Source organism: Grampus griseus (genome assembly GCF_964374135.1).
Source record: "Grampus griseus genome assembly, chromosome: 4".
Lineage (NCBI taxonomy): Eukaryota > Metazoa > Chordata > Mammalia > Artiodactyla > Delphinidae > Grampus > Grampus griseus.
In genome coordinates this window covers 80,677,916-80,703,216 of record NC_138997.1, presented here as the reverse complement: position 1 = coordinate 80,703,216, position 25,301 = coordinate 80,677,916, and the positions used below count along the sequence as shown (strand labels likewise).

The window sequence follows — 25,301 nt, the reverse complement described above, 5'->3', positions numbered from 1 at the left end:
GTGGAAATGAATAAAGCTAACACTAGGAGAAGTAGAGACAGAAACTGAAAGGGTCCTAAAAGCACTGCAGTCTGTACATGCAGTAGTTCCTGCATCCGACTGCCCAGAGTTTAGTTATGTGAGTCAAAATTTTTCCCTTTTTGCTAAAGCTAATATCGGCTCGGTTTCTGTCACAACTGGAAAAGTCCTAATATAGTTCTAAATGAAAATATTATCATGCTGATACCTATAGCATATCCTTCAAAGAACTCTTAAGCAAGAACCTTTGCACAATGTTATTGCAAGAATATGGAAAATATGGACGGTTTAAGTAGATATGGTAAGTGCAATACAAGGTCCCCTCTCCCTCCTCATACTCCTTTGAGAAAGGTAAGGAAACACGTCAAAGACAACAGCCTACAGCACAGTCCACCACTCAAAAGGAAATAAGGTAAGTTCATTTGTGGTAGAAGGAAAAGTTAATTTTTTAGCCCACAGACCTGCATCCACCCAAGAAATGTCTCTATGAAACAGGGAAGCTGCTATACACCAACTTAAATAAGTCAAGTTCATTGTATACAAACCTCAGCTTCAGCTGCTATTTCATACTTGGACTTCTTGCCTGGCATAGTTCGAATCAGATTCAATAGGCCATCTTCATCAATAATTTTTGTTCCCAAGGCTGCTGCCTATTAATTAAAAATGCAAATCATTGAAACCATTACTTTCTGTAAAAAAAAAAAATATGATTCCCAGGCTTGTCAGAAGGTGAAAAACCACATTTGTAAATTAGATAACACTGGAATGTTTTCTAAAACCATGTTCATGAAAAAGTATCATTAAAAAGAAAGAAAATAGGGCTTCCCTGGTGGCGCAGTGGTTGAGAGTCCGCCTGCTGATGCAGGGGGCGCGGGTTCGTGCCCCGGTCCGGGAGGATCCCACGTGCCGCGGAGCGGCTGGGCCTGTGAGCCATGGCCGCTGAGCCTGTGCATCCGGAGCCTGTGCTCCACAACGGGAGAGGCCACAACAGTGAGAGGCCCGCATACCGCAAGAAAAAAAAAAAAAAGAAAATAACAGATACCTCCTCTAAGAGTGGTGGGTTGGCACCTGAGGTATCACACGGCCACTTCTGTGGATTGCTTTACCTTTCCCTCTGCCCTACAAAGGTCAAAGCCACTAGGGTCAAAGCCATATCGGCTGGCAGACACTCTTGAGACTCTACCTTATCCCTGCTAACAGAACTCCAATGTGTCCATCTCCAAGTGATGACTTATGATTGGTCTGAGAATCAGAAAAGTCCTCATCCTCCCCAACCTCTTGTGTAGCTGTGAATGGCCATGTGACAGCTCCGGCCAATGAGACTTAAGTGGAATTCTGTAAGAGGTGTTTCCAGGAAAACTCTTATAAGGTCAGTCACAGCTAGTATAACATCTTGTCACTGCTCCCTATTTCCGGCCTTATATGTGAACTTGAGAGTGGCAGCTACCTTGCAACACAAGGCAACGTGCATGAAGACAGAAGTGGAGGATGGCACTAAGTCTAGCTACATCACCGAGGTGCTGAACCATCCCCCGCAACTGCCTGCCTCTGCAATTCTCATAAGGTAAGGAAATAAGCAGCTATTTGTCAAAACCACAGTTAGTCAGGTATTCTATTACTTGGAACTAAATGCAATACTACCCAACAGACCTTCCAATAAAAAGATCTTCCAGTTAAAAAACTTAAGATGGAGTCCACAGCAGCATATATAGGTATACTTAGGACTAGAAAAAGAGATTTTCAAAACAAGATTTTGACTAGAATAGTACGCTAAGAAAGCCAAGTAAATAGGAACTGTGCCTTCAACTGGAAAACCAAAATCCCAGGGTCAAAGCCAAACAACATCTCTGTGGAGAAGAAATAATGTAGTGAAGAAATTACTTTTCCATTTTTTTCCTTCATCTCACAACGTGTAAAGGACATTATACTACATATGGTCACATGAAGAGCCCGCCAAGGCAAGCAGCCTACTTCACTGTGCTGAGAACACAGCAGTACCCACCTTATCACTCTTGGACTGACCACTATCACGACCCATGACAAGGTAGTTTGTTTTCTTGCTGACATTTCCTGTTACTTTTCCCCCATAACGCTCAATTAGAGACTTGGCCTCATCTCGTTCAATGGACTCCAGCACTCCTGTGATTACAAACGTAAGGCCTTCCAAGCAATTTTCAGCTCCCTAAAAACCAAAGTGTTCAAGCAGAGAGGAAATTACATGGCAGCTTTCCAAAGAAATATTTGGCATCAAAGCTGCAGGAAGTTGATTTTTCTCATTTGACATCATAAATAATCTCAGCATGAAAAAATTTACAGGAAATTTACAGCAAATAAGCAGGAACAAATTAAATCCTGAGAAATTCTTATGTAGGTTAACATTTAATAAACTTATAAAACCAGCAATAAAAAATATACGTCCAACGTGGTTAGGAAAGTGTATTAAAATTATCCATTCATACTATTCTCATTTTTTTTAATATTTAAACTACTAGTTAACTTGTAACACTTTAACAACCAGATGCAATGTACCTACAGAATATCTTGCTACTGTTAAAAAATGAAAGTTTCAATTCTGAAAAAACTAAACAAGTTTGAGCTCCTGCCCTTCTCTCTGGCTGTTTCCCCTATGATAGTAAATCTAACAACCTGCGAGCAACTTAAAGGCAATAGCACATAATCTCTTGATTGGAAAGTTAACTTGATAATACAAAAGACATGCGCCAAAGAGAGCCAAGTCCTACAGATTTTGCCTCTTCCATTGAAGCTACTTCACTTCTCAGCCCTTTCACTGCTACTAGCCTGGACAAGTCACTATTATTTCTCACCATCTCCCCTAATTGATCTCCCTATATTTATTCCTCCCCCTCCACTGCACTCTATATTCAGCAGCCAGAGTGCTCTCCTTGAAATGCAAATCTGGTCATACTCTTCCCCCACTTACAACTCTTCTTAGGGCCAGGTTCCTCTTACACCCCCTAAAAGAATCTTGGATTGTTCCCTTATGGTACATATCACAATTATAATTAAATAATAATTTACTTAATGTCTCTTTCCTGAGTTAGACCATAAGTACCATGAAGGCAAAGAGCATTAATCTTGTGACTGCCGTAGCCTATCTCCTAATTCGTAAAGATGGTGACTAAGGCTTTTCTGTTCATTTTTAATTATTAATTCTCTGCTACTATAAACATAGTAAATACATACATGGACCCACAGGCCAGAGGCCATGACATATCCTTTCAGTACTCTTACCTTTGGTATCTCTTTGGAGCCCAGAGCTTTGGGACCTTCTCGATTTAAGTAGCTTCGATAAGCTTGATAATTAGTTCGTCTCTTTTCAGAATCTTCAGGACTTATAGACTTTGGGGAGAGGGAGAGGAAATTGAATAAAGTCATGCAAATTCAATGTAAAATTAAAAATACATATCAATAAATAAACATTAAGTCACTTCAGTGTTTGGTCCTGATATTAACAATTTTAGCTACAGAGGTACTCCCCAATTTACACGTGCCTGGCTTATAAACATCCCTGCCATCAGCCCTTCTCAAACCTTTTGACTCTCTCTAAAGGCACGTACCTCAGGGTAGATTGGGTGTATAAGCCAAGTTGCCAGCCCCAAGCAAAAATAACGAAAAGGGGGACTTCCCGGGTGGCACAGTGGTTAAGAATCCGCCTGCCAATGCAGCGGAAACAGGTTCAAGCCCTGGTCTGGGAAGATCCCACATGCCGTGGAGCAACTAAGCCCATGCACCACAGCTACTGAGCCTGTGCTCTACAGCCCGCGAGCCACAACTACTGAGCCCACGTGCCACAACTACTGAAGCCTGTGCACCTAGAGCCCGTGCTCCGCAGCAAGAGAAGCCACTGCAATGAGAAGCCCACGCACCGCAATGAAGAGTAACCCCTGCTCGCCACAACTAGTGAAAGCCTGCGCGCAGCAACGAAGACCCAACGCAGCTAAAAATAAATAAATAAATTTATTTTTTTTTAAAAAAGTACTGTAATGACTTATAAAGTTAGAAATAAAACTTGAACACAACCAAACCAAGATCAACACACAGCCCCCAAATGATATGCTTTTAGAAAACTTATACCTCTTTTTTAGCTGGAGAACTTTTGATTTTCTTAGGAGTTCTTGTCTCTTTCAACTCAATGGCATTTTCTTTTCTTTTTGAGGCCATAGGCTGTGTTTCTTTATTAGAACTTTCTTCTTTTTTTTTCAGTGGTGCCAGCTTGGAACTGGTTTTTGGAGAAGAAGTTTCTCCTATTTTATGAGTGGATGACCTGGAATGTTGCTGAGATTCTTTTGAACTTTCACATTTAGTTTGCTTCTTAGGACTGCAGTTCTTTCTGTCATCTGAAAATTGTTCTGTTTTTATTAGGAAGAAGGAAAAGATTATGATTGTTGTTTTTGGAAAATGATACCCAATATCAAGATTATTTTTTCATTTTTCAACTGAATAATCTTAGTAGGACACAACGTCATATGGTGACTTCATAACATGCACATTAAGATTTTAGTTCTTCGCGGCTTCCCTGGTGGCGCAGTGGTTGGGGGTCCGCCTGCCGATGCAGGGGACACGGGTTCGTGCCCTGGTCCGGGAAGATCCCACATACCGCGGAGCGGCTGGGCCCATAAGCCATGGCCGCTGAGCCTGCGCGTCCGGAGCCTGTGCTCCGCAACGGGAGAGGCCACAACAGTGAGAGGCCCTCATACCGCAAAAAAAAAAAAAAAAATTAAACATCTGTATATTACTTCTTTGTATAACCAGTTCAAATTAAGAGATCTGCCTTTTTCAATATAAATTACTCACTAATTGAAATAATATGGTAAACTACATCTGAGAACATGGACTTTATCCCACAGATAAACGTCAATGATCTGAAATTCACACAGAAAAGTTGCTAATTAAAATATGTCACATAAAAATTTCTGTTTGTAATAAAGTCTGAAAGAATCTTGGGATTTCAAGACTAAAATTATATGAACAGATATACTTATAAGATTAAGCCCATCTATATTAACAGATGGTTAGATATCAGGACCACTAAAAAAAAAACCTAAAACCTACAGACAACCAGCAGAAGAGCTTCAGATGACCTGGATAACTATGAGCCAACTCTATGAGCCTGAAACATCTAGTCTTTTGTCTTCATGTATTGAAGTCCACACAGTTGCACTACACTTGGAAATAAACATGAAGCCAAGAGCTGTGATACATTTCTCGCAATCAGAGCAGACAGGCATTCTACACCAACTAATATCCAAACAGCTTTCCAGGTATCTAAGTAGAACACGCTCCAGTACTCCTATGAAGTATCTATCTAAGAATACCAGGCAATTACTCAACAGAACGTTTAAAAATGATTACATGAATTTTCTTCGATAAAGATAAATGTTCCAGCTTACTTTTTTCTGCTAGTTTTACCTTTATGAGGATATTTAGGTTTTTCTGCTTTACATAAACTGGCTTGCACAGATGAAAACGTCTCTCTCTCTCCTGGGTCCTTTTGAGCCTAAGAAAACGTAAAAAGTGTCAAATGTGACAAATAACAGGAAAACTGTTACCACAAAATATGTTGTTAAAATCAACCAAACATTAAGGGTCGTCTTCCAAAGTAGAGGAACAATACAATAAATTTTCATTCATTTATACACAAAATTTCTGGGGCAAATGAAACATGTTTTAGTACTTTTAATTTTACAGATGAGGAAACAGATGAAAGGGTATAAAAAATACATCTATAAAAAATTATGCCAGTTGTTCCCCACTTGTGAGTCTGAAAATGAAAGCCTTGTTTCTGCTGGTTTCATCTCCAGTCTCAAATTGTTAGCATTATGCAGTTAAAAACTAAAATCTAAACCCAAAAGACTAAATTAAAAACAATCTAAAGATCAAAAGAAAAATAAAGAGTATTTTCTCAAGAGAAAAAAATGTCCATTCTCTTCACTGCTCCTTCAAAACTCTCCATTTTACAAAGAGGTCACAAACTGGGGTGCATGACACAGCATATTTTTTAAATAATTCTAATTTAAATGCCTTTAGATGAAGTAAGGCATTTCAAATGACAGAGTTCCCACCATACCCTATTGTGTTATACCTGCCTGCTGTAAAATCTTTTAGTCAGGTATTGATAATGACAATATTAACAGAATGTGATTCAACAGAAATAAGGCTAATTATTTGGAGATCAAGTGCTTAAAGAAAAAAATCTTGATGCTTTTAGAGAGTCCCAAAAATACACTCATTATTATTTGAGACTGTCCTAATACAGATCTTAAAGTTAGCTAACTAGAAACAGCAAAATTATGTTTTTAAGAAGACAGTAATTAATATTAAAGTTATTAAACTTTAGATTCATTGGAATCTTTATAAATGTTATTCTCTGAACAAGTACATGAGAATCCCTTTGTGACAGACAGTAAGTAAAAGTTACAACTTGTTGTTTTGTGAAGAAGGGTTTTGGTTGGCTTTGGCTCTATCAACCTTCCTTTAGGAAGAAGAAGTTTCTCAATAAGCTTCTCCAAAAACATTTTTATAAATGAAAATAATTTAGCTTCTCTCTAGCAGAGTTATTCATGGTTATATCTCCAGAGCCTAGACTACACAGGTCTGAAAGGGCACACTGATCTGTACTGTATATTCAGAGTGCAAACAGCCTGGTAAAACACCACCTTTTTGGTCTTGGGTTCTTCATCCAACAAGGCTAATGTTCTGGCAAACTCTTCATCTTCATGCAGTTGTCTCTCTAGCTGTAAAAAGTGTCAACACAGTGAGCTGCTTTTTTTCTTTTTGTAAATGAAAAGTTTTAAAATGTGTGGTTCATGATACTTAAAAGAAACTGGAAAAACATTTCCCAGAAAGTAACTAGGACATTTTTTCACTTAATAGCTGAGTATCACAAGTTTGTTTCGTGAAGCCAAATTAGACTGCAGAACATATATTTCTAGTTTTGCAGGCCTGATAGATAAATTGAGCATAAAGTTCCAAGTCTTTAGCTTTTTCTTAATGGTCCCAATGCAACACTTACAGATCTCTCATCTCTATTTATTTTAAACTCTAAAAAGAGTTCAGGAGAGAATCACTATCCTAACAGAAAAACAATAGCCATGTGGGGGACGTGGGGGGCACACAAAGAAATGAATCTATAAACCAAGAAAATTATATACTTTCTTTGCACACACAGTAAGATACATACTAATGCAACTATCACTAATATCATCAAACTTCTATTTTCAATTACTAATTCAAATGTATCTGTTCTGATATTTTTTTTAATTGAAGTACAGTAGACTTAATAGTATATTAGTTTCAGGGGTACAACACAGTAGTAATTTATCTGTCCTGACTTTTGAAAATTTAAGTCATTATATCAGAAGTTTTCCTAAAATGCTAATGTAACACGCAGACATTCACCTCGCTGTTATTTCCAAATATTTTTACTTTCAGTAAAATGGAGCTCTTCCAGAAGAGAACGTGTGGAAGTAGAATGTATTTCTCATTATATATGAGAAACAGGACCCAAACAGGATTCTGAAAGGATGTGATAGAAATGGGAAAACAGAGGATTGTGATACAAACTGCCACACCTGGTTTGGAAAGGACAGGGTAAGCCTCCAGTATTTCAGACAGATAAGAAGTCAGGTCCCTAAAAAAATCACTTCATGATTTTACCTAGGCCATCTGTCCTACCCTGAGTCATGTGGATATCTGTATGTAGTTTATAAAATTCAGTGTCGTCAATAAGATGGAAAAAGATTTTGAAAACACAAACTATAAACTGCCAAATTAATAAAACGTGAACAGTCAGTATTACTATTTCAGAAGACTAGAATACTGTTCTCTCAAAACAATTGTTATCAAGAGCCTCTTCTTTGTATAAGTATAGCTGATTCACTTTGCTATAAAGCAGAAACTAACACACTATTGTAAAGCAATTATACTCCAATAAAGATGTTTAAAAAAAAAAAAGAGCCTCTTCTTTGCCAAGCACTAAGATGAACACTGATGTCACAATAGTTGAGACATAAACAGCCCTGGTAGGTAGAGTTTAAAGTCTACAGACAGGAAGACAGTGAAATAGCAATTTAAGAAGACACAAATAAACATTAATAGTAGCTACAGGGCATACAGAAGGGATTTCTAACATAGTTTAGGGAATATGAGAAAGTGGCACTTAAGCTAATAAACAGGAAGGGGGTTCAAAGAGCAGGTACCAAGGTCTAAAGTCTCTGACAGAGACAACACTCCCCCTTGAAATACCTTCTTCACTTGGCTTACATAAAATACCAAGCTTTCCTTATTGTCCTACTTCACTAGCCACTTTCTTTAAATCTCCTCTGCTGGATCATCCTTCTCTTCCTGACCTCTCATTGTTAACAGTGCCCCAGAGCTCAATCCTGAGACTTCTTTTCTGTTTACATTCTCTCCCCGTGATCTCATCTAGTTACATTGGTTTTAATACCATTCAAATGTTAATGATCCCAAATAAACATCTTCAGTTTAGACCTCTCCCCTGAGCTCCAGATTATTCTACCCAACTACCCACTCTGCATATCCATTTGGAAGCCTATTCGGCATCTCAAACTTATGTGCGAAACAGAATTCTTGATTTTCCTGTACCAGTGTTCCAGTCTTAATAAATGATATCACCAGGGCTTAGCTGGTGGCGCAGTGGTTGAGAGTCCGCCTGCCGATGTGGGGGACACGGGTTCGTGTCCCGGTCTGGGAGGATCCCACATGCCGCAGAGCGGCTGGGCCCGTGAGCCATGGCCTCTGAGCCTGCATGTCCGGAGCCTGTGCTCCGCAACGGGAGAGGCCACAGCAGTGAGAGGCCCGCGTACCGCAAAAAAAAAAAAAAAAAAAAGTGACATCACCATTCACCCAGCTGCTCAAGCCAAAAAACATGGAGTCACCTTTAAATCTTCTATTTCCCTCATACCTTACGTCCAGTCTATCTGCAACAACTTGAAGGTTGCACCTTCAAAGCATATACAGATGATGACCACTTCTCACTACCTCTTCCGTTACCCCCATCCTGGTACAAGCCAACATCTTCTCTCACCTCCCCTACCCTAACAGTCTCCAAAATGATCTGCTTCTGTTCTTGCCCACCGTGGTTTCTTTAGCTTCACAGCAGCCAGAATAATTTTCTTTTAAGAGCCATCAAAAGTCATGTCATTTCTCTATTCAATACTCCAATGGCTTCTCATCTCACAGAGACTAAAATCCAAACTCCTTACCATCTCAAGTCCTTCTGGTAGGTACCAAAGACCAGTCATGACATAACAGGATTTGCTGCTGGCCATTTCTTCCAAACTCATTAAACTCAAACATTTCTACCTCAGGATGCTTACACCTGCTATTCTCTATGTTTAGAGGAAAGCTTCCTCCAGGTAGAAGGAAGCCCCATGGCTCACCATTATCATGAATTATGTGCCCCAATGTCACTTCCTCAGAGGGGTTTTCCTAACCCCTGTATTTCAAATAGAACACTCATAACCCCACTGATCACACCAAACATCTATTCCTTTACTTTTCCTCGTGGCATTTATAATGATCTGACTTTTTTTTTTTTAATTTCAGTATCCTTAACACCTAGAAGTGTGCCACGCACTCAGTAAGTGCTCGATAAATACTTACTGAATGAATATAACAGGTTCACTACAAAGGGCACTCTGAACTGAAGATAGATTTAGAGATCACCAGCATATGCATAGTACTTAAAGCCAGAGGAGTAGATGAGATTGCCCAGAGGGGAAAGAGAAGAGATAGGACCAAGTTAAATTATTTTAACTATTCTAAAGGAGGCTTCCATTCAAAGAAATCTAATAATAGATCTTTAGTTATCCCCTGCTCTCATCATTTATCTTTTATATAAACTTAGATTTTCATATAGTATTAGATTTTAACTTATTTTACACATAACTCTTACAATGAGGCTCAACCCAAAATGAAACTAGAACTATCTTAATTGCCTGCCTGGGTAGACTAAATAGCAAGTGACAACATCAAGGTGCTAATGAAATCTAAAGAAAATGCTAATACCTCTGCATCTTCATCAAGTTGCAATTGCTTGGCGATGGCTTCATCATTTAATCTGGAATCATCTGCATTTTGTGAAGGCTATATTTCAAGGAAAATCAAGCAAGATCAGCATAAACCTTAAGTTCAAAGTAAGGTGCTTTTTCTTAACTATAGCTAAATAAATACACCAATGAGAGATAAATGTACCAGTTATGAAACAGACTCAATGCACACCAGCCAAAAAATTATGTTCATGGCTACTCCGTGACCACATCCAATTTCTTAACAAGCAAATATGCTACAGACAGATGATTCTCACTTAATTCTATTGAAATGTTCAAAAGAAGTACCCAAAAAAAACCCTAGAGACTAATGTCTTCGCTTCAGAAGTAGTCCAGAACATTGGCACACCAACACATGAGAAAGATTACACTGTCTAATGGAGGTACTAATGAAATCAACACACACACTGCTCGGCAGGCTTCCACGCAGGGAACTACTTTCACTAACTTATCTGTATTTGTTTCCTAAATGTCCAGGAAAAGATGAATCCAACATCAGCCAAAATAGAGTAGGTCACAAGTATAGCATAGGGAGGCTCTATTCTAAGTTATGTGTTCATGACCTCATTTGGGAACAATTATATTGTCTGAGGTCAAGGGTAAAATGAGTTTGCATTCTGAGTATTTAAATTCTAAGAATCACAATTTATTCTTATGATTTAAATGATCTTTTCTCACTTTCAAATATTAAAAACTTAAATGTGTGATATTCTAACTTGGTCGTCCTCCAACATAATAGCAATTACATTTTACCCATAATCATAGGAAAATTATTTTCATCAATAAAATGCTGGTCTATTCATAAAATCCAATTTCACCTCTTATTAATAACTGAACGGGTACAAATCCTGAACATTCTTGCTTGCCTGTAGAACACTCACCTCTTTTCTTTTGCTTGCCACCATCTTCTTAGCCGATCTTCGAACACTTGCAGTTCCAAAATAATCAAGCACTGATGTGGGGGTAAGCTTCATTGGTGACAAAGGCTTATTCTTGGTGTTTAGTGTCTTAGTGTTTTCTTCATTCTTTTTCATGTTTGATGCTCCAAGATAACTATTTGGAGATCCTCCATTCTCTTTTGATTTAGAGGCTGCCTTCTTACACACAAAGTCATCTTCTTCATCTTAAATGAAATATGACCAAATATGGCTTGATAAAATATCAATTCTAATTACAAAAGCAACCACTTCCACCAACTTTATAAAAAATATACAAGTGCTATGGGATGCTAATGATTTTCTTTTCTTCCTATCTCCTAAATTCAACAGTTATCCTCACATTTACCAGTGCCAGGTCTGTAATACACCATCTCCCCCAATTACTACCCAGAGTACACAAACGTGTATATTTACTCATGTATTCAACAAATAATTACTGAGCATCTATTATGTGTTAGGCACTGAGGATAGAGCAGCGAATAAAAAAGACAAAATCCCTGCCATCATGGAGCTTGGAACCTAGAAGAGGAAACAGATACAGAAATAAATAAACATATACTGTCAAGTTATAAGTGCTATGAAGAAAAGTAAGACAGGGGCTTCCCTGGTGGCGCAGTGGTTGAGAGTCCGCCTGCCGATGCAGGGGACACGGGTTCGTGCCCCGGTCTGGGAAGATCCCACATGCCGCAGAGCGGTTGGGCCCGTGAGCCATGGCCGCTGAGCCTGCGCGTCCAGAGCCTGTGCTCCGCAACGGGAGAGGCCACATCAGTGAGAGGCCTGTGTACCACAAAAAAAAAAAAAAAAAAAAAAAAAAGTCTTTCTAAGCATTCATGACAATGCATAGATAATTAAAGACCCCAAAAATGCACCTCAAAAGGGCCTCAGTAAACTTTTTTGTTTGATTCAGTGATTCACAAGATAAAAATCTTTTTACTTTGGCCTAATAACAAAAGAAATCCAATAAAAAGAAAAATCTAAAAGGCAGCCGTGAATACTAGGTCAGGTCACTGTGGGGGAGGGAGAGTTCACTTTACAAGTTTGGTGTTCAAGGCCACACATGAATGGGTCTTACCTCCTCTCAAGTACTCATTCAACTACTAGTGTTTGCTAAGGGTCATACGTGCCAAGCACTGTGCTGTTCCTAGGTGCTGCCATCGCAAACAAAAAAGTATCCAAGATATGTAAAAATCAAAAAGGGTTTAGCCTTACTCTCTAATTATTATATTTATATTAAAATTAAACTATAAACTTTACAAAGCATAAATAACTTACAGGTTTCTGAGTACTAAATGTAAAAAGTAATCCACTATTTAAAGCAAGAGCAGAGTAGACACCTCTGAGGATGTCCATACAGTTCACTATAAGCCTACTTTCCCTAAGGACTTACACCCCACTCCACCCTCCAAGGGCCTCCAATAACCACAGATATATTTATTAGATGGTTCCATATTCCTTGCCATCACAAACTGGACCAGGAGTGAGCACCTGAACAAGGTGGGGTGAATCTTACCCTTGATCAGTTTGCTGAACTAATGTGTTTAAACTAAGGTGCTAAAGGTTTATTTTTGCATTCAATGACATTCAGCAATGGCCTTCTAATAAATTCCATTTTGCTTACAACAAGCTAGGTTTTCTTCTTAACCTGCAACCAAAGATTTTAGTTAAAGCATACTTGTTTTCTTATCTTCAACTATAGCCAATCTACCTTCAAGATTAAATTAAAAATTCATTCATCAATCTTTCTAAGCACATCCAAGGCTTGATGCACGTACCAGAGTTCAATCCATGTATTGACAAGAGTCAACAGACTAAGTTTAGTCACTCATATATCTGTTCTTCCTACATGACAAGTCCTTCTCTGCCTCTGCCATCTGCTTCAGATGGTTCTGCAAAGGCTAGTGACATTATCCCCATTCCACTTAGGTACCATAGCCATGCAAATCACTCATAACAGTCCTAGTAACCACTGAGAATATAATCTGAAACTCCTTCCCTCTTCTCTAAGATAACAACATAATGAATTGTTATATTACTGAAATCCAATTTTTTATAATTTAAGGTTTGTCTATTTTAAATCCCTAGACACAGTTAAGCTGTAGATAACCAAACCAGTAGCATTCAACAACAAACTATTCTACCTTAGCAGTCAAAACAAATTATATGAAATGCCCTTAAAAGAAGATTCAAAACAAAATTAACATTGCTGGGACTTCCCTGGTGGCACACTGGTTAAGAATCCTCCTGCCAATGTAGGGGACACAGGTTCAATTCCTGGTCCGGGAAGATCCCACATGCCACGGAGCTACTAAGTCTGTGCACTACAACTACTAAGCCTGCGCTCTAGAGCCCGCGAGCCACAACTACTGAAGCCCGCGCACCTAGAGCTCGTGCTCCACAACAAGAGAAGCCACTGCAACGAGAAGCCCGCACACTGCAATGAAGAGTAGCCCCCGCTCGCCACGAACAGAGAAAGCCCACGTGCAGCAACGAAGACCCAATGGAGCCAAAAATAAATAAATAAATTTATTTATTTTAACAAATAATAATAACATTGCTGATATCCTGGCTTTAATAAAAATAAAATAAGAAAGCTACAAAACTGGAACCTCCTAAGTATAGATATCCAATATATCTCCTTAGGCAGTAAGTGCAAAGTTAAAAGCATATCTAGTGTATACAAGACAAGACTTTCAATCTTATCGAGAGCTTATTAAATTTTATAATTTTTACTTGGTTTGTTTTGAATTCAACAACTGTACTTCTGGGAAGAAAGGATTTCCTTAATGGAGAAAGGACAAAATTAAATTGTATCTGCAAAATGACAGTCTTCTACTAGTTTCTCCCTCACTTTAAAAATGCCCAAAGCAGTAACATGTGTACAAGCAGTATGACAGAAAATCCCAGAACTGAATGGACCAAGTCAACCACTATGTTTTTCTGTTATAGTTCTTCCCCTACACTCAAGAATTTCCTTAGTATATAAAATATTGTAACTGTCCTTAAGCAATTAACTCAAACTAGATCAATCACTGATATCTGGTATAGACTCAGAAAGGGAAACAATGGTATTGTAGATATTTGCAATCCCTAGCTTAACGCTTTCTCCAGCAATCTCATAAATATTCACAGGTAACAGATGAGCATGAAATCTAGTGAGATCAAGAATTTCTAAGACCATCAGATTAAAAAGACTGTTGGCAAGGGTGTAGGGAAATGGGACCTTCACATACGCAATAGGCAACAGTATTTTTAAATAGTAAATTTAAAAAAATCTTTATGGGGGGGCAATCTTGCAACATGTATCAAAACCTCTCATATGCATACCCATTAGTTGGACCCAGCCATTCCACTTCTTTTTTTAATTTTTTTAAATTTTGGCCGCACCGGGTCTTAGTTGCTGCATGCAGGATCTTCATGGTGGCACGCGGGATCTTTAGTTGCAGCATGCATGTGGCATCTAGTTCCTTGACCAGGGATCCAACCCGGGCCCCCTGCATTGGAAGCACAGTCTTACCCATTGGACCACCAGGAAAGTCCCAGCAATTCCACTTCTAACTAACTAGTCTAAAAACAAAACAGGGGGTCTTCCCTGGTGGCGCAGTGGTTAGGAATCCACCTGCCAATGCAGGGCCACGGGTTCGAGCCCTGGTCCAGGAAGATGCAGAGGGGCAACTAAGCCTGTGCGCCACAACTAACGAGCCTGCACTCTAGACCCCACGAGCCACAACTACTGAAGCCCACGGGCTTAGAGCCAGGGCTCTGCAAAAAGAGAAGCCACCGCAGTGAGAAGCCCGCGCACCGCAACGAAGACCCAACGCAGCCAAAAATAAATAAGTTAAATAAATAAAATTTAAAATAAATAAATAAAAACAGGGACTTCCATGGTGGTCCAGTGGGTAAGACCCCGCGCTTCCACTGCAGGGGGCACAGGTTCAATCCCTGGTCTGGGAACGAAGATCCCACATGCTGCACACCGAGGCCAAAAAAAAAACAAAACAAATGAACACGTACACAAAGACATATGTACAAAAATGCTTATCATGGCATTTGTCCATTCAAAAGTATGGAGGGCTTCCCTGGTGGCACAGTGGTTGAGAGTCCGCCTGCCAATGCAGGGGACACGGGTTCGTGCCCTGGTCCGGGAAGATCCCACATGCCGCGGAGCGGCTGGGCCTGTGAGCCATGGCCACTGAGCCTGCGCGTCCGGAGCCTGTGCTCTGCAACAGGAGAGGCCACAATAGTGAGAGGCCCGCGTACCGCAAAAAACAAAACAAAAAAAAAGTATGGAGAACAGACTGCAAGAGGGCAAGAAAAGATGAAGGAAAAATTAAGGGACTAATACAGTTTAGGCAAAAAAGACAGCCTCAACTATGACAGTTGCACCAAAGATAGAGATAAGTGAACACTGTTTATAAAGTGAGAAAACAAATAACCTGAATACCTACTATTATGTTCAACCATGTAATGAATTATGCAGCAACAGAAAATTATAATGCATATCCATATTTACTGACATCAAGATATTCATATGTGTATTAAATGATAAAAGAGATATTACAAGATGTTTAGTGATATATCTAAATCTACCCATCTATATATTTATAGATATGCTTTTAAATTCATGTTCAAAGATCTGAAAAGAATAAAATGTTATCAACTTTTATCTCTGGATAGGGGATTGTGGGTGATTTTTCATTTCTTTCATCGTATCTTTTTTATCTGTATATTACACTTCTCTTTCTTTTTAACCTACATCTAATATTTTACAACAAATTGACTATCTCCTAGAAACTCTCCGTCCCCTTGGCTTTCTGAGACAGAAGAGGTTTGGCTTTAGCTTCTCCCTCCTCTCCATTTTTCTTTGCTTACTTCTTTCATTATTTATTAGCATCTCTGCTTATTCTGTCACTAGCTTCAGGGACTTCATGGTATCTTTTTATCTAATTTATGATATAATTAGTTTATAATAGTTATCATTATTGAGCATTAAACTCCATGCCAGGTACTCTACCACATTCTTTATAATGCATTATCTTTAGTCAACTAGTTCTCTTATTCCATACATGGATTCCATTTTCCACATTCCTGGCAAACGCAGACTGGGCTTAAATACTTTCAAAATGGAGCAGTGTAATTCAACGTGACCTCCTCTTTCTTTGGTGAACAGCACTACTGTATTCTTTAGAAAAGTTCTTCCTTACATTAAGCCAAAACACTTCCCTGTGAATTCCACCTATTTTCCCTAATTAATCTTTTTTCCCATTCAGTGTTTGAAGACTGCCTTCGTTCTCTTCTTTAGCTCCTCTTCCCTACAAATGGTAAAGTTTCAAACCACTCACCACTTGGGTTATTGGAAAGATTAGATTTTTAAAAATCAAAGTGCCCAGTATAGTACCTCGCCATGTTATAATAAACATTCAATAAACAATAAAGCAGTATTCTCTGGTGAAAACAATACTGAACCAGAAGTCCAGAAAACTAAAATGCTAACCTGACTTCGGCTTTCTATTGTTATTTTTTTAATTATCTGGGATTCGTTGTCCTCTGCAAAATGTTGGACCAGACAAACTCTTTTAAGATTTTCCCTTCTATAATTGTGAAAAATCTGTGGATAGTCACATAGATTTTGTAGCTACTATACTCAATACTGATGAGAATGTGATAAGTCTGTACTAATATAAACACTAACTATGAAAGTGTAAACTACTGGGTTAGCCAAAACAGTTTGTTTGGGTTCTTCCATAACATCTTACGAAAAACCCGAACGAACTTTTTGGTCAACCCAGCAGTATGACTTTTCTAGAAAGCAATTTGGCAAAATATATCTAGAACCTTAAAGAAGTTCATAACCTTTAGCATAGTAATTCTTAGAGATAATGAGAGGTGCTGACAAACATTTATATACAAATATATTCATCACACTACTAAAAACATTAAAAACGTAGGCAACAAAAATAATTAAAACTGGAAGGGCTATATACATTGTGATCTAGTCATACAATGAATTCATGCTGTCATAAAAAATTAAGCCCAAATTTCAAAGCTCAAAAAAAAATTATGAAAACAGTAAAAATAAGCTGGCAAAAAACCAAAAATGCATCACTTTGTTCTTTAGGTTAGCCTTAAACATCACTCCTAAAAGAGAGCTTCTTTCCATAGCCTTCTCTACTAGAGATCTTTTTACAATGGGTTTAAAGTTAACAATGTCTTCAAGCTACAGATCCCAAAAATATACTACATCTAAACACAGACATAACTTTATAAACATTTTCATAAATACTGAGTAAAAATGTAAGTTTCAAGAAAAAATATGGAAATATTCTGCATGAAATTTCAAGTATGTTTTCACTGTACTAAGCAAAAATTATATACAAGGTGCTTTGTTCTCTACTAACCACAAAATAAATGGTTCTCCAAGTCCCCTTGGAAAGCAGGAGCAATTCTAGTGAAATACAGTTATGCAAAAAGGAAAAAAAAATATTGACTTGCTTGATTTAATGCTTATTTAGTGCCCTGTGATTTGTGAACTTCTCCACAGTCCTTATAGTTACATGGACCTGTAACTATAAGGCTGTGACCATCCTTATGTAAAATAAATATTTTACGATTCTACACAGTGTGTAGACATGAAACACCCCAAATAAAGTTATGGTTGTTTTTCTTTTTTAACATTTGTTCTTGTTTCCTAATGAGCCTAAATTTGTTCTGCCTTGTCAGAAGCCAAAGGCAAAACTGTGTTCTCTTCTTCACATTAACTTAAAATAATGATAAATAGATCTAAGTCAAATTTCTGTGACCTAGTTGAAAATCATGGGCAACGGAACACTTAGAACCTCCCCCCAGGATATCTGACTCCTTATAAAAACACCATTTATTTTTATTTATATACAACATAACCTCAAATGTGGTAAGAATCACCACGTAAACTAGCATTATCCAACATACAGCAGAGGAATTGCCTGGAAGAGAAGATTGCTTTGCCACTCTGAGTTAGATACATTCATTTATTTAAAAGGATAACAAATGAAAGAGCAAGAAAATAATGTGCAGGTCTCTAAAAAAATCTAATTCTGAAGTTCCTACTGCTGAGAGTTTGGGATTCTAATTTTTTTCCCTCAGTGTGAAATACACAGAAACCAAATTAATGGAGACCATCCTAGAGAATCTGGTTACAGAGATTAAAAATAATTTATTTTGCAACAAGTCAAAAACTAAAAAGGGAATCTGAGTCTTTAGAGCCTTTTTCTACTAACTTCCTTTTCAATACTTCCTTGAGTCAAAAATCCAAACTGTCATTTTGGTGTGGACATAGAGAAAGGTTCATATGCATATTCCAAGTCTTCAATAAATATTTGTTAATTAAGTGGTTGGAAAAGAAACTACACATATCATCTTTGCACCGCTTATGGGGTGTGAGAATCGGACGTTCTGGGGTGAATCACTGAATGATTTATGTGGTGAATCAGATATATTTCAGTATAATGAAATAAAACTGAAACTGCTCATCCTTAATCAAGAAATTTAGAGATATCATGATTCTTTACCAATAAATCCTCTTAGAATCAAATGGAGTCAGTTATATTTTAAGAATAAAATTACTTAATAATTCGTGAGGTCTAGTGAGGTAGCTAAGTAATGATATTTATCATTAAGAGAAAAAAGTACTGGCTTGTGCTGTGATGTTATCTACCACATAGAGTCCTCCCCAGAGCAGGAAGAACAGTCCATGGAAAGTCACAGCTGGTTTCAATTACTAAGAAAACAATGCAGGAGAAGAAAGTGGAACATTTTACTACTTACTCACCTCCTTCCTCCATCTCCACTGCATCTCACAGGAAAAGAAAAAGGAGGTTCAGGGTTAGGGGAGGGAGGGCTTAGACAACTAGCCACAGGTACATTATCCAGAGCTTCTTACAACTCTAAAGCATGAAACCGGCAACAGAAGGAAAACTCGACTGACCGGAAGAGTTAAGGGAGTGGTTCAGCAATGCGATTCACCACTTCCATTCACATTCCACTTCCCCGCACATGAGAGGACATAACAATGCTGGTTTCTATGCTAAGACCAAGTATAAATCACCTGTATACTGTTTCATTAGTGCTTAATGACATTTTCATAACATAATCCTACTTCCTTAGCATTCTCGAATACAATCCTGTATCTCTCATACTTTCACAAGTACCTGACAACAAAATATGTGTCACCAGAAAACAACAGTCTGTTCATTTTCAAAGATGTTTCAGACACTCAATAATCATTCCAGATACTCTAGTGCTTCATTATTCACTATGTCCTTTTCAGTTCTCCTTCTTCATATGCCACTGAATTTTTTTTCAGGTCTCATAATATGCACTACTGAAAGGGGACTGAAGAGCAAACTAGGGAAAAAAGACTACAAGAAAGCACCTAGCTCTTATAATGATGCTTCAGTCAAAATGAATTTGGGAATGAACTTGCTAAAGGATATCAGTGACCTTGAATCATCATATAAAATGGAAGAAGTCTCTAAAGATTAAAGAGGAGAAGTGGAGTCCTAATTGTCGAAAAGAGAAAGGCAGATCCCCAACTACAGAAATATAGAAGGAGAAAGGTTTGGTTACAGTTCTACACAACAATATCAAGAGCAGGGCAAAAAGAGAGTATTTACAGATAGCCAACAGTCACATGAAAAGATGCTCAACATGGCTATTAGAGAAATGCAAATCAAAACTACAATGAGATATCACCTCACACCAGTTAGAATGGCCATCATTAAAAAGTCAACAAATAACAAATTCTGAAGAGGGGGTGGAGAAAAGGGAACCCTTCTACACTATTGGTGGGAATGTAAGTTGGTGCAACCACTATGGAAAACAGCATGGAGGTTCCTCAGAAAACTAAAAATAGAACTACCGTATGAACCAGCAATCCCACTTCTGGGCATATATCTGACAAAACTATAATTCAGAAAGATACATGCACCCCAGTGTTCACAGCAGCACTATTCACAACAGCCAAGACATGGAAACAAACTAAATGTCCATCGACAGATGAATGGATAAAGATGTGGTACATATACACAATGGAATACTACTCAGCCATAAAAAAGAATGAAATAATGCCATTTGCAGCAACATGGATGCAATAGAGATTATCATGCTAACTGAAGTAAGTCAGAAAGAGAAAGATGAATACCATATGATACCACTTATATGTGGAATCTAAAATGACACAAATGAACTCATCTACAAAACAGAAACAGACTCACAGACATAGAGAACAGACTTGTTGTTGCCAAGGGGGAGGGGGGTGAGGGAGGGATGGAGCGGGAGTTTGGGGTTGGCAGATGCAAACTATTATATATAGAATAGATAAACAACAATGTCCTACTGTATAGCACAGTAAGCTATATTCAGTATCCTGTGATAAACCATAATGGAAAAGAATATGAAAAAGAATGTACATATATGTATAACTGAATTACTTTGCTGTATAGCAGAAATTAACACATTATAAATCAACTATACTTCAATAAAAAATTAAAATAAAAAACAAACAAAAACCAAAAAGAGAGTATTTAACAGAAGCAGACAGAGATTCACTGAGATTAAACTATGCTGGCCTGAGCCATCATTTATTCTTTAGGACTAGCAGATGAGATGAATATTAGAAACAGGGATGTCTGGACTGTAACAAAGCATCTACCAAATTGTCTTCCGATAGGCTACGGCAGGGTTTTTAACCTCTGCATTATTGACATCTTGAGCCAAATAATTGTTGTAGGGGGCTCTCTGGTGCACTGTAGGATGTGTAGTAGCAACTCTGGCCTCTACCAACTAGATGCCGCAGCATCCGCCAGTTGTGATGACCAAAAATAGCACTCCAGATATGCCAGATTTTTTGCTGCAAGGCAAAATCACCCTTGATTAAGAAGCACTGATTTATGGCAAGATGGAGAAATACAAGATACGCAACAGTGGTTTCTGAGATTCATAACTAATTGCAAAGCTCTTCAGAAGAAACTGAAAAGCTGTATCCAGGATGCTGATATTCGATCATGTCAATTTTGAAAAAGGTTTCTTTACATGTCCCTTAATACTAAACAGTTTTACTAATGATTCAGAAAGAAATACACAGATAGGTTTATCAAATCTGTAGAAGATATGAAATCAGATGATATAAAAAATAAGTGGATGAGGGGCATCCAAAGAACTACAGGATTCTTTCACACTGAAGCTTTGTGCAACCTTAGATTGAAAATTGATTCTTTAAGAGTAAGTTTTCTTAAAGCAAGTCAGCTCTGATATAAGGTAGTTTTGAAGATCAAATGAGACAGATAGGAAATATAAGCCATATAATAAATAATGTTATTCCATTCCATGAAGTCAGTATAAAAGTGTTTTGAAAAAAATTTATAATAGTATACAAGACAAAATTTAGGTTGACATTATTAAGGTCGAATTCTCCCTGCCTTTCACATGGACACAGAGGTTTCAAGTAAAGTAAGAGATTCCTAAACAGATGATACTGTAATTAAGAAAATACAAGGTACGATACAATACTAGGTAGTATTAATCTGGTGTAAGTAAATCTGTGAAAGTTTATAAATTGAATTTTTTAAAGTAGATTTTCCTCTTTCTATAAAGTTAGAAAGTAGTGAATAATGCACATGAAATAGCACTACTGATTTCCAAACTTCACATTATTCTCCTTTCTAGTATACACAATACCTAAATCTCCATGTTAAATCCTACCAAAACCTTTGATGTTTATCTCAAATTTCTCTCTCTCCCAGGAAATGTTTCCTGAACTTCCAAAATAAAAGTTACCTCTCTCATGCCCAAATATCCTTGGAAGATATTTTTATCACTGTTAATTCTTTCCTTGTATTATAATTTTTATGTAAAAGGCTTATCTCCCCAGTAGAATTTAAGCCCTTGAAGACAGGGCTGAACTTTATTCTCTTATCTATTTCATAGATTGTCCAGTATGCTGTTGGGCACAAACAGTGAACAATCGCGTTTGTTAAATAAATAAATCAGTGAGAATTTAATATTGTTAAATGAAAATATTCAAATGTAAAATTAAAAAAAAAAAAAGATGACAGAATCAGAATACAAAACCCTGGAAGCTAACAAGATAAAAACGTAAGAGTTTCAGAAAAAAATTTTCAGCAAAAAAATTTAATAAGGATAAACATAAAGTCCCTTTTCTGGACCTGAGAAGCACAAAGTGGAACCCCCTTCTATTCTTCATAATATAGGTGAATAAACTACACCCTTAAAACAAATGCCACTTAACCTCAAGAAATTCTATTCTCTTTTAAGTGATAATATTCTTCATTGTGAATTGTCCACTTATTGATGGCTAAATATGTTCTATTACAATGAAGCATAAACAAGTATGTTCACATCAATAATCCAATATCCAAAATAAGAGTATGAGAAAAATTAAATGCATACCATTAAAATTCACTATGCAGAAGTTTAAAAGAATGAGATAGGAATCTTTCTGTATTGAAAAGAGAGAGAGGCTGAGGGGTGGGGAGGGAGGGAGGGGAGAAAAGGAGAGAAGGAAGGAGGAAGGGAAGGAGACATTAAGTTATGAAAAAGCAAGCTGCAGAAATGTTACAAGATGCCACTCTCAAATACGTGTATATATGTAAATATACATGTGTGTATATATATATTTTTTAAATTTATATAGCTATGTAAGGCAAAAGGGATGGATGAAGGAATGGAACATTTTTTATCTGAATTGTTTCTTTTTCAGTGAGAATGTGTTACTTAGGAAATTCTGAATAATATTAATCTAAATACTCATCCTCAAAAATCTAAACTTAGTTTCTTTTATAGTCTTATAAAAACTATAAATATTAATAGTATTATTAATTTTTTAATATTGATTTTAAATCCATATTAATTTTTGCACAAGTATAATGAAAGAAATATAATACACAGTTCTTAGGTTTCCTCTCACTTCAAGGAAATTCTCTGTCTCAGCCACACTGGGTTTCCCTGAAAATATCTAAGAGAAGTTCTCTATCCTATACAGAAATCTATTCTTATTTATCTGGTACACAAAGCTGTATGTCACTAAAAATTAGCACACACATTCCCCAATAATATTTTCTGCTGCTATTTTCCCGAGTCACAAGTCACTGATATTACATGGTAACCTGGAGAACAGCACATTCCCAATTTTTTCCCACTTAATGTCCCCAAAATAATTATAACTTCAAGAACACTATCAGCCTATGGAATTATATGCTCAATAAAAATTACCGGTCATAACAACCCACAGAATGGGAGAAAATATTTGTAAATGAAGCAACGAACAAGGGATTAATCTCCAAAATATACAAACAGCTCCTGTTTGGACTTTTTTTAATACAATATAGAAAAAAAAAAACAGCTCAATCAGAACATCGGCAGAAGATCTAAATAGACATTTCTCCAAAGAAGACATAAAGAGGGCCAAAAATCACATGAAAAGATGCTCAACATCACTAATTACTAGAGAAACGCAAATCAAAACAACAATGAGGTACCACCTCACACCAGTCAGAATAGCCATCATTAAAAAGTCTATAGGGCTTCCCTGGTGGCGCAGTGGTTGAGAGTCCGCCTGCCGACACAGGGGACACGGGTTCGTGCCCCGGTCTGGGAAGACCCCACATGCCACGGAGCGGCTGGGCCGGTGAGCCATGGCCGCTGAGCCTGCACGTCCGGAGCCTGTGCTCCGCAACAGGAGGGGCCACAGCAGTGAGAGGCCTGCGTACCGCAAAAAAAAAAAAAAAAAAGTCTACAAATAACAAATGCTGAAGAGGGGGTAGAGAGATGGAGAAAGTGTGGAGAAAAGGAAACCCTCCTACACTGTTGGTGGGAATGTAAACTGGTACAACCATTATGGAGAACAGTAAGGAGGTTCCTTAAAAAATTACATATAAAACTACCATATTATCTGGCAATCCCACTCCTGGGCATATATCTGGAGAAAACCATAATTTGAAAAGATGCATGCACCCCAATGTTCATTGCACCATTATTTACAATAGCCAAGACATGGAAGCAACCTAAATGTCCACTGACAGAGGAGTGGATAAAAAGACGTGGTACATATATATGATGGAATACTACGCAGCCATAAAAAAGAATGAAATAATGCCATTTGCCACAACACGGATGGACCCAGAGATTGTCATACTAAGTGAAGTAAATCAGACAAAGACAAATATCACAAGATATTGCTTATATGTGGAATCCAAAAAAATGGTACAGATGAACTTATTTACAAAACAGAAAAAGAGTCACAGATGTAGAAAACAAACTTATGGTTACCCAGGGGGGAAGTGGGGAGGGAATAAATTGGGAGATAGGGATTGACATGTACACACTACTATGTATAAAAGAGATAACTAATAAGGACCTACTGTAGAGCACAGGGAACTAGACTCAATATTCTGTTATGACCTGTATGGGAAAAGAATCTAAAAATGAGTGGAGACATATATATATGCGCATATATTCACTTTGCTGTACACGTGAAACTAACACAACATTGTAAATCAATTATACACCAATAAAAACTTTTTTTAAATTACCCGTCATAAACAATTCTCAAGATTGGGAAAAGCCCCACCATTTTCAACCAAACACAAGCAGCCCCTGATGAAACCGCATAATAAAAGGTCACCTGTGTCAAACAAAACTCAAGGTCTCTCACTTCATTAAACAACTAAAAGTAAACATATTTACCCAGTACAACAAGTATTTGGATTTTTACCAACCTACAAGAACATTTTACTACAGTCAATGGTTAGCTATGAAGATATGTATAAGCGATTTTTTTCCTTTTCCTGTAATATGAGAAACTAATGTAGTTAAAGTACTTTAAAAATCAGTAAGGGACTTCCCTGGCAGTCCAGTGGTTAAGACTTTGCCTTCCAATGCAGGGGGGTGCAGGTTCGATCCCTGGTCGGGGAGCTAAGATCTCACATGCCTTGCGGTCAAAAAACCAAAACATAAAACCGAAGCAATACTGTAACAAATCCAACAAAGACTTTAAAAATAGTCCGCATCAAAAAAAATCTTTAAAAAAATCAATACATAATAGAAGACAAATTTAATCAAACAAAGTGATGATGAAAAGTGTGTCATGGAGCTAAATGATAAGCCTAAAGATCTGTATAACAATATAGCCTAAAGAACTGTGTAATAGTACAACCAAAGGCACCTGAAGTAGGTTAAGTAGGTTATTTTCTTTTCTTTTTTA

At 37.5% G+C, this 25,301-nt stretch overlaps 1 protein-coding gene across 4 annotated transcripts in view; it reads right to left on the bottom strand.

The window, feature by feature from the left end:
* The window catches only part of RFC1 (replication factor C subunit 1), an 81,804-nt gene that overhangs the window by 27,720 nt on the left and 28,783 nt on the right, over positions 1-25,301 (bottom strand). For 3 of the 4 annotated variants that reach the window (XM_082652971.1, XM_082652973.1, XM_082652972.1), the window contains exons 5-12: positions 10,991-11,232; positions 10,069-10,146; positions 6,696-6,773; positions 5,449-5,536; positions 4,114-4,388; positions 3,271-3,378; positions 2,021-2,200; positions 564-668 (exon numbers count right to left, since the gene is read on the bottom strand). In XM_082652971.1, the coding sequence (XP_082509097.1) occupies positions 564-668; positions 2,021-2,200; positions 3,271-3,378; positions 4,114-4,388; positions 5,449-5,536; positions 6,696-6,773; positions 10,069-10,146; positions 10,991-11,232 (1,154 nt within the window). Of the gene's footprint in view, positions 1-563; positions 669-2,020; positions 2,201-3,270; positions 3,379-4,113; positions 4,389-5,429; positions 5,537-6,695; positions 6,774-10,068; positions 10,149-10,990; positions 11,233-25,301 lie in introns of those variants that run through there. The other variant, XM_082652974.1, reaches the window with a different exon arrangement.